Below are 10,809 nucleotides of genomic sequence, written 5' to 3' on the forward strand. Positions count from 1 at the left end.
GGGGTTTTCTAGAGTTATGAAATGCAAAATTGTTAAATGAACACATTAATCATATATACTCTACAGTGTTTTAAAGGAAATGTTGTAGGGATGCTCATAGTGCTTTTCATTCTTTTCCTAAGTGGTCTAGAGCACCAGTGTATACATATTTCAGCTGTGGGATTTTGCAGAATCACAGGCTGGTTGATGATGGAAGGGATCTCTGGGGTAATCTTGTCCAGTCCCCTGCTCAAGCAGGGCCACCTAGAGCTGATTTTTGAGGACCATCTCCAGGTGGCTTTGGAGTATCTCAGTTTTTTTGGTTTTGTCTTGGCAGTTTGTATATTTTAAGTCTAAGTGTAATTTTGGTGAATTGGTGAGGGAGAGTCTCTGTCTGCTCTCAGGGCACTCTGTGCTGTTGTTCTTAGTTGTTCATTAGACTCTTCATTGAAGGTGAGTAACATTATTGTTTAGGAAGAAAATGGCTATGGGAAAGACGCTGTTAGTTTTGTGACTGAAAATGCTTGACTTGTCATACATATTTTTAAATTAATACTGGTTTTTTACATGCCAGTAGTAATGGAGACCCTGCATGCTTTTTTAAAAAAAACATAGCTTATGTGCACTTGCAGTGCTTATTTGTTGATTCCATGACTGATTTTTAATAAATAGACATGTAATCTAGACCACCTGGTCCCAAGGGACCACTTAAGGAGTGAGCGTCAGCCAACAGAGCTCTGACAAACTCCTCTCTACCAAAGTTCTGAAGTAAAATATCTGGAGATGGCATAAAATTGGTTTGTTGGGTCACATCACTTTCTCACTTCAGTTTACTTTCCATTCCCTTACAGACTAAATCCATAGTTCCCAAAAAGTTAGTCAATATTCTTATGTTTTGGATGTGTACCTGTTTTTTCATCTCTTATGTTTTGATCTAGTTAAAAAGATTCTTGGTTTAAACTCTGTAGTGGCACTTTAGTTCTTGAAATAAAGTAATTTAGCTTGTTTTTTAATGTGCATAGTTAATGAAACTTGAAAAATAGGATAAGTATGTGTTTATGGTGTATTACCCATGTGATGAAAGCTGCATTATCCAAGTATTTGAATCCCTGAGGCAGTGAATTTAGTGAGTTCTCAGCTGTGGAATATGTTCTCTGCAGTTTATTAGACTGACCTGCTTTGGAGAGCTCTTCTGTGACTGCTCTCATTTCCATTTTGTGAGATGTGTAAATAGGTGTGTGCTTTCTCTGCCCCTCACAGTACAGCCAATGCACCAGAAGATGATGCTCCAAACAGATATTCCCGACCAGACAGGACAGCTTACGGCAGATACAGCAGAGATGCAAATTCTTCTGGCAGTTCTCTACCAAGTAACTCTTTGGAGAAGAGGATTGAGGAACTTGAAAGGGTAAGCACCAACTAACCTTGCTATGGCATACATCTGAAATGAAGTACTTCTGAAACTTCATGGGGAAATTTGCAGGTAAACTACATAGAAATGATGCAAAATGCTTGAAGTACAGATAGTTATGTCTACAAAAACATACAAAGAGTCAGACTGACCGAGAAGAATGTGAACTTTCAAATCACAGATGTTTAGTTTTCATTTGGTATTTAAGTGAGAAATAGTTAAGGCAAAGATAATACACTTAGAGAGCCAGCAGTGCTCTGTGTGCTTCTCCTGTGTACCTCGTGACACACCAACACAGAGCAAATACCTTGGGGGAATAAGGAGCTCGCTGGCTGTTCACAAGGTTACAAGCTGGTTTCTGATCTACTTGTTGGTTTGGTTTTTTTAGTATACCAAAATATTGTAAAATTTAACTGCTATCTAGTTGTTTGTTAGAGCTGTAAACATTCAAAACACATATTTAAAATGGTTTGCATTGTTTCATACTGATTTAATAAAAACAGTTTTGGGAGAATGTAATAATGTTAAAGCTGAGCTTTTCGCCCAAGCCAGTATTTTGCTAAGTAATTTTAGCAAAATACTGGCTTAGGCAAAAAGCTCAGCTTTTCTGTGTTATCTATTACTGGCTTCTCTGTCTTCCTCTGAAGTGGATTTTTTGTGGGTAACTTCACAAATATTCTTGAATCGTGTGGGTGAAAGTTACTAAGTTAACACAATTTGAATAGGTCTTTTTTGGAAAGGGGGAAAATGACATGTATTTTGTAGAAGTTGCTATTTTTGATTTAAGACTTGAGGAATCTTCATTTGAGTAAAGTGTATCATAATCCTGCCTTCTAAATCATCTTCTTTCTGAAATACTTTATTGCCAGTAAAAAAAAACAGAAGAAGATTTAAGCACCTTCTTTCCTAATGAAGATTTTCATTCTTTCTCACATTCAGGCCCACAGATTTAAAAGTGAGTCTTCATTTCTTGTTCATGGTGTTATAAAAAACCAACAACAGAAAATCCAACCGACAATAATTTGGGAGCTGATACTTTACATTTATTTCTTCTGTTTTGGGCCCTTGTCCAATTCTGTGTTCAAGCTTAAGTTAAATATAAATTCAAACATAATCACTTGAATCAAACCAAACAGATTTGCTGTTGTAAAATATTCTTAGATGTGATTCTTTAGCTCCTTGAAATGTAAAAGAACTTGAAGATGTGGGTTTGACTTGCAGTAGGAAAAGAATTATAGATAAATGTGTGTGTGTGTTTGTTCTTCTTTCTTTGTTTTAGATGGTATTAACTTAAAACTGTCTCTTAAAACAAGAATTTACATTTTCAACTTCATTCTTTATTCTGGTTATAGGAACTTGCAAAAGAAAGACAGGAAAATGCAAGATTAATGAAGATGGCACAGGACAAAGAGGAACTAATTGGAAAGCTGAAAGAAGAAATTGATTTATTAAACAGAGTAAGCAAATACTTTCTTCCATGACTCTGTAAGGAGGGAATAAGTGACTGCATTCTCTGTTGTATTCTTCAGGTGACATTCATTGGGCAAGGTCAGAAAAGCATTAGTGTGGGGGATTTTTGTATTTGTGTAGCTTTTCAAGAGGTATGTTGGTAAGTTGTATTTTCTTTCTAAGGTGACTTGTATTTGTCATGACTAACTTCCCTAAGTCTGGTCAATTCCTTGTTGTTCTAAGTGTTTATAAAGCAAGGTTATAAAACCAAAAGCTCTTTATATTTTGACAGATATTCTCATACTGTTTATTGTTGATCCCATATGAAGACAGAATAAGACACAGGGCAGGAGACATGAGGTAACATCAGGCAAGGTGTGAAGGCAGGAGAAGAGGGCTAGAAGAGTGATACATGCTTGGAAATAGGACAGGATAAGAAGTTTTAAAAGTTGATTTTAAAAAAATTGCACCAGTTTTAAGGGCAAACAGGAATTCTTTCACAGGGTGTATTATTGACCTCATCCTGCACTTCCTGGCTGAATTGTGGAGTCCTGATGTCCTAGAGATACATGCCTCTCTTCTAGTCCAGTGCAGATAGGGGTCTGGTGAATCCATCAGTGAAGGGAGGCATGAAGAGTGTCAGACCTACATTTTGCACCTCTGCATTAGCAGCAAAGGAGAACAACATTCAGAAGTTTGCAAACTAACCTAGAAAATTAAGAGATGGGATTATTTTGAAACACATTTTGGCTTTTATATGCAGAAAGTTGGAAGTTGATCTGTAGGATAAATGAGGTGGTGTTGGTTTTAGAGAGATTTCTATTTTAATTGAGGCATTGCTCTTCATGCAGTTCTTTCATTCTGCAAAGAATCTGTCACATCTAAGCTTGTTGGCCGGTTAAGGCAGGTATTCATTCCTTCTGCATAATGGATGGCAAAGCTATTTAATACTGTTGGTCACGTCTGACTTCCTGACTCAAAGGTTGGAAAGAACAAATTGAAAGAACCTAAATGACTGAAATCTTGGGGTTTAGGACCACAGTTTTTTTGATAGGTTTGATATTCCAGAAGCAATGTTGGTTTTTTTTGGCTATACTTGAAGTATGATGTCCTAAATGAAATCCATCAAGTGTCTTAACTAGAAACTGTCTTTGAGCATCCATAGTAAAGTTAGGCACTGTCTGTGCATTGCCTGTGTTAAGTACAAGGGCAATTTGTACTTGTTGTATGGAAGAAAACATAAACTGAATAAAGTAATTTCAAAGCCAGCTTTATTTTATATTGACTAAAATTTTACCTCTACATGAGATCTACAAAGACATCTTGCTGGTGCTTCCTAGGGTAGATACTTTTAAACACAGAAGAGAAGGGATTTTTTTGGTCCATCAGGTCAGCATTTTTCATACCTTTAATATCATCTGTTTGCTCAATAGAGTGCAAGTTATTTATGTCTGTGTCTCTTAGGCTTTTCTTAAGGGTGAATTAGCTGCCTTTTGATTTTATGATCAGCATAGTTATTTGTCTTCTTGAACTCATGTCTCAAGTGATGCTTCCATAAACACAAATGCAGTTTTACTTTCCTGTTTATTAATTCTTGAATTTGCTTGCTTCTGTATTGGCCATCATGTGGATTCAGAAAGAGAAAATGTTTAAAAAATTAAGAAAAGCTGTAGAAATATCACATCATTCTCATGATAGACAGTTATGGAAATTAATATGTCAGTTGTATTTGCTTCAGATTTATTATCATAACTGAGAACATGAGAGCCAACACTTGGACATCCATCTGATGGATGGATGAGGCCTACAGTGTCCCTCTGTAGGCCTAGCACCAGTATTGGGTGCTTTTCATGGAAGAACAGCTGCAATCTTCAGCCTTCTGTTTAGATGAAAGGATGTCCTGAGGACTGAACTTTATTTAGTGTGTCTATGTAGAGGTTGTCTTCAAAGATTTTGCTGGTAGCAGCCTAAATAGGGGTCTCTAAATTTGACCATCTACACATTCATGGTTCTCCTCCAGCTTTTCTGTTCATCAATATATACAGTTGTTGGAGGTTAACATGTGCAGGTATGGGAAGAATACTACATCAGATACCCTAGATAACTTCTTAGAAGGCCATTTTATTGTGTATCTTTCTGACTGCTCAGTCCATATTTAGCAAAATGCTCTTTCTAGAAGTTTTAGTCAATTCATAACCACAGATGCATGCCTGATTGGCAAAGACCTTGTGTTGCACTTGAAAAACTTTTTCCAAGAATCATGAGAACTTCTTGGTAGATTTTTTCTCATTTTAAGTGAGTATATTTATTTAATGTGACATTATCATTTTGCTGATCTCAGTCAGTACATCACAGAGATACTTAAAGGATATGAGCTGCATTTATATTGAGGAACAGAAAATGCTTTCCCCTATAAACAGCATTCTCTTATTCCAGTATATGAGACATTAAAGGTATGTCTGCCATGTTCTTTGTAAGAAAGGGGCAATTGCTTCATAAAAACCTTAAATGTCTGAAAGGCATCTAAAAACATTTGAATACTTTGTAGGCAAAGTTTAGCTATCAATTAGTTTACACTTAGTCATCTCTGACCTTACTAAGATGTCAGTGTAGTTAAAAGTGTGTTTGGAGAGAGTCTGTCAGTGAGGATTTACAGTCCAATTAATGCCAATTGTGTAGTTATCAGTTCTTTTGGTATGTGAAGTTCAAGCTTTCCTGCTATTGCATCTTTTTTTGTTAATAAGCTTAAATTAGTATTGTAATTTTGAATAAAAAACTTTAAATTTCAGAGTGGCAGAATCCCCTCCATCTCTCAACCCATTGTTTCTGTAGATCCTTAAAGCAGTTATTTTTCTTGGCTTATATTCAAGAAACTCTTACATGTAGTAATTTCTGGAATGTTATTTTTGCAGCATAAACATTTCAGAAACTTTTAATATTTTGAGTGTATTATACTAGAATTTTAAACGGGAGGATTTTAGGTAAGCTTTAATTGAGATATCCGATGGCTCGATCACCAAGTTTAAACATTATAATGCAAGTTTTATGTTTACCAAACGAAAAAGAAGTAGTTTTATTGAAAATGTTTATCCCTTCCATCTATCTGATTATTAATCTAAATTGCACAAAAGAGATTATAAAGTGTATTTGTTTATACTAAATTGTATTTATAGCATCTATCCACCAAGACTTACCCTGTTTAGGTATTTAAGTCACTTGTATCTGTTATGTTGGAGTGGTCAAATGCTTTTCCTGGAATTGGTTCATACTGTGATGCAGCTTTACTTCTGTGAGGCAAAGAGAAATTTCTGCTTGTGATTTCTTGATTCTACTCTAGAAAACAGTAAAGGGATTGCAAAGTATTGAGGTGTGGATTTTAGCTTACCAAACTGAAGAGGCTTTTAAAAATCATTATACCAATTGAACAGATGATCTCTATTGTGCACTTCTGGAATGACCTCACTGAGAAAGAAATAAGAACTGGAGCTTTGTATGTCAAACACTGCGTAACAACTTAAAGGACCAAGAGAGAGAAAATCTTCTCTTTACTTCTTGAGGCAAGAGGACAGCTTGGCAGACTTGAATCAAAAAACACATAGGATCTCCAGTGAGAATTCTGGTTCATTTTCCTTTGCCCACCTTTCATTTTTCTCCTTAAAATCCTGTCCTTGACATCACTCTTCTGTTTCTTCATTCTTTTCTAGTTCACATTTTGGTTTTTGCATGAGATTTTTGTACACAAAAATTGCATTTATTGAAGTAATGTTTGTATTAAGCCATTATTATTACTGATTTTCACTTTAAAGGCTTGAAAAAACTTGTTAGGAGTGAAGAAGTGAAATGGGAACTGTACAAAAATGGTAATTAGTGGAAAAGACACAAACATTTGTGTGTGTCAAACACATTTTCAAACACTGTGAAAGCAACCTATTTTGAGCACCCATTACTACTCTGTGCACGCTGTCTGTTCTTCCAGTAGCGCTTCAGACAAAAGCTACAAAGTCTGTTTTTATTTTTTGTTCCACAGGAAAAAAGTGAACTGGCATGTCTTTTTCTGAAAATTTTGATACTTAATACACAAAACAGGATTTCTTGCAGTAATAGTCAGTGATGTGTATACATGGGAGCCATAGTTGCAGACAGGCAATTGGGGAAAGCAGGAACAGGAGCTGATTAAATACACTCTCTGTATATGCCAGAAAAATAATCACCCCCATTCTGTTTTGGTTTCTTTATGCATTAATTCCTGCTGTAGCTTTGATTTGAACATGTTTCTATTTAAGGTGCTTAGGAATATAATCTTAATGTTTTGTAATTATAGTAACACTTTGAAACAGGCTGGTTTAACATTTCTAAGGGTACCTACTGTGACACTAATTCTTCCCTGTCCCAGCTTCCTCATTTCAGAGTTAAGATATTAAATTTCTGCTGCTACTAATTGAGAGTTTGTATTTCCATCCTGAGAAGTGTTTATTTTTCTTTTTTCTTGTACAGGATCTAGATGATATAGAAGACGAAAATGAACAATTGAAGCAAGAAAACAAAACCCTCTTAAAAGTTGTTGGACAGCTGACAAGGTAGAAGATTCAGATGTCAATGAGGAAAGATTTAAAAAACTACTGATTGAACACTAAGGTCAATATAGTAATATTTCCTGTGTTGCAGTATCTTATAATAACTGTCTTTGTATTTATTGTTAGGAAACCAGATGAATGTTTATTTTCATAGTGCTTTCTCCTTTGTTCAATGAAATGGCATAAAATTTGGGGTGTATTTTTAGCTTTCTTTTCACATAAGCATGATTAAAATTTTCAACATGTTTCAAAATTTTAAGTTCAAAAATATTTGGATTTTGTACCTTCAGATTACAGCTGCAGAGATTACAGTAATCTAAACTTCATAGCATCAAGATCATTTTCAGTCCATGTGGGTGTATATTTTTGAAATTAATGGAAGCAATACATATGAGCTTTGTTTACACAGATTCAAAATACGTATTTTGGGAAATGCTTCCTTTTTTGTTCAAATAGCTGTAAAGTGGATGCCTTATTACTGATGTATAACATTTTGCAGATTGATGACTTGCTCTAGAACTCTTGTATGTTGTGGTTTTTTAATTGTGTCTGAAAGATTGACAACAGTAGAGAGTAGCAAATTTTTTTTCCTGTGTTTAACAGTATTCTGTCAGAAGGGGAAGATTTTACTAAAAAACTACAAAACAAACAAATGCAAAACACCACAAAGCCAAATAAATCACCTCTAATATCAGCATTAATAAGTTCTTAGAATCACATTGAAGTTGTGCACTGCAGTTTATTTTATGGCTTTTGCTTTAGCAATGAATTGCAAGTTTGCAATCAGACAGTTAGTTTGCTGTGTTGAGAATTCAATCAAAGCCTGGAGCTTTCATTTTAGCAAAGACACTTCTTGTTGTCATCCTAAAATTTGTAGTGATCATAATCATACAAGTTTTTGGATTTTTTTTTTAAACTGAGTGAAATTTTTTTTTGGTACGTGACAAAGTAGAGGGGCATACCAGTGATTCGTGCCTTTTTGAAACATCAAATGGTATACAAACCCCATTTTTATCCTTGATTTTAAACTAACAAGTTGTTTAAAAAGTGCCTGGTTAGATGTTACAATCCAGTTATGACTGTGTGTGGATTCTTTTATAACATGATAGCTGACAAAATTTTCCTTAGACTTTAATCACAGATCTCAGTTAACATTTAGACTAAAAATTATTTGTACTTTATTTCATCTGGTCAGATTAAATGTACAAACCCTTTGAGGAAAGACACTAAAAATTAAAACATTTCCAAGAGTCCAGGCTTTTTATGGACAATTTTGGTGTCAGAAAGTTACATACATACAGTTCTTTTTACCATAAACTTAAAAGCAACTTTAATATAACAATATAACAGTATTGTTATATTAATATATATATATGTGAAATATAGATGACAATTGCCTTTTCAGATTTGCAAATTGTTTTCATAATGTGCATTCATTGACAGTATTTCTTAAATTTAAAATTCCAGCTATTATTGTTAACATTTTGGATTGTTTTGGGTATAGGATAGATTATTTTGCATTTGTGCATTCTGATGAGGAAAAACGTTTCAAAGCTTTAAAGTGTTTTTCAGGACACTTTCAGTCCAGGATGCCTCAGTGTTTTCCTTCACAGTGGATGAGATTCCATGGAACACCGTTTAAAACCTTTTCTCAGGGGGTTAAATGGTATAGGGGGTTTGTATAAGCCCTTTGAATTACAATGTACACCAATGAGTATTGCTTGTAATATTATTGAAAAAGTAAGAGGTCCCTTAATTTATAAGTTCCATGAAATTGAACATTTAAAGACATAATAAAGTCAGTTGAGATGCATGCCTTTTGAATAAATACAAAACTTCCTCTGGAAGAACATCTGATTTCCTTCTCTGTGTACCAGGTAGGGAATGCAGGTCCCCACGTGCTGCATGGGGTGTCAAACATATTGGAGCATTATTAAGTGCCTAACATTAAGCATACTGCAGTACACACAGTTAGCAATATGAAATAGCAAAGAAGATGTTTCATAAAATGTGTTTTGTGTACATTTTAAACCAAAGAAAAACAGCAACGAAGAGCATAAACATAAATACTTGTCTTCATATTACCTCTTCTTGGCGGTGGTAATGCCAGAATTAGAATTTTTTTTTTAACTTGTACATAAAACTGACAGAAGTATTTGGAAGAATTTCTGGATTTCTAATGTAACTGTTCTTGTTCAGGGCTAGTTGTGATTTTTCTGCTCTGGAAAACTTGTGGTAGTTGAGTTTTCCTCTGAAAACAGTCTCATAATCATAATGCAGAGTGATTTTTAGAAAATACCCATTTTATGTGTTTAAAAAATTTAAACATCGTTAACCTATGAGTAACTGATTTTAGTTTTGAACCTTGACTAGTTGTGGTGATACTTGTTATCAGATTATAAAAATGATTTTGAGATTCTTCTACTGCAGGTGAAACATACATGTTTTATAATAAAGATTGTTTGCCGTTGTTCAAATAAAACAAAATTCTTTTTAATCCAGGCTGAGTACTTGCTGTCTTTAAAGGAGAATGAATACTGTCTCCCTAAAATTCTAACTGGATTTGTCCTCTGTTGTGTGAAGTTCCCAATTTGAACTGCTAAAATGAGTTTTGCATTCACATTGGAGTTTTCAAGTGTGTGCATATGCAGACAGAGAAGAGAGAAATCTGGATATTTACACTATACTTTTTTGCTTCAGGTAATAGTGAGTATCCTTCCATCAATTAGATAGAAGTGATCTTGTCTCCTACTTCAAGGCAGAAGTATAAACCTTCCCAGGAAAAGCAAGAATGTTACAGTGCTGTTTCTGCAGAAGGTGAATTGATTTAACTTCTAAAGCTCTATGAAATCAAGTGTTCTCTTCTCCTGCACAAGCAGAATCATTAAGGGCAAATTCCTTTTCGCTCATAGCTGCAGACTGCACATGAAGAGAACAAGTGGATAATCAGCAATTATCAGGGAGATGATAACTATGCCACATTTTATCATATAGCTTGTAATGTTGTTGTTTTAAAAGAATGTAAACATAAACACCACAAGCAACCACACTTGGTCAACACCATGGTTACTTTATGGTTAAGACATTATCCATTAAGAGCATTTGCACTTAGTAAATTTAAAATGTTGGGTAAATTTGGGTAAGGATGACTGCCTTTATGAAATCATGGTGGCTTTTAGATTTGTTTTAAAATACAAAACTATGCATTTGCTCAGTTTTTACCTTTGGCATTTTAGGTTCCTCAGTCTTGGTGGGAAATTTTAGCTCCAAGTACACAAGTGCCTTTTCTGTGCTCTTCCTTTAATCACTGGATTTGCCATACAGTAGGTACCTGATCTTAGCACTTGGTATGTTTCCCCATGAATATTCTAATCTTTCTCTTGTAACTTAACTCTT

The 10,809-nt window shown here is 34.7% G+C and overlaps 1 protein-coding gene across 1 annotated transcript in view; it reads left to right on the plus strand.

Annotated features, from left to right (window-relative positions):
* The window catches only part of PAWR (pro-apoptotic WT1 regulator), a 70,927-nt gene extending 62,185 nt beyond the window's left edge, over positions 1–8,742 (plus strand). Inside the window, exons 4-6 of the mRNA XM_066550160.1 lie at positions 1,240–1,387; positions 2,743–2,847; positions 7,334–8,742. Coding sequence (XP_066406257.1) covers positions 1,240–1,387; positions 2,743–2,847; positions 7,334–7,420 — 340 coding nt within the window. The 3' untranslated portion in view covers positions 7,421–8,742. The remainder of the gene's footprint in view (positions 1–1,239; positions 1,388–2,742; positions 2,848–7,333) is intronic.
* The last annotated feature ends 2,067 nt before the right edge of the window (positions 8,743–10,809 follow it).

The sequence above is a fragment of the Molothrus aeneus genome, chromosome 5 (assembly GCF_037042795.1).
Source record: "Molothrus aeneus isolate 106 chromosome 5, BPBGC_Maene_1.0, whole genome shotgun sequence".
NCBI lineage: Eukaryota > Metazoa > Chordata > Aves > Passeriformes > Icteridae > Molothrus > Molothrus aeneus.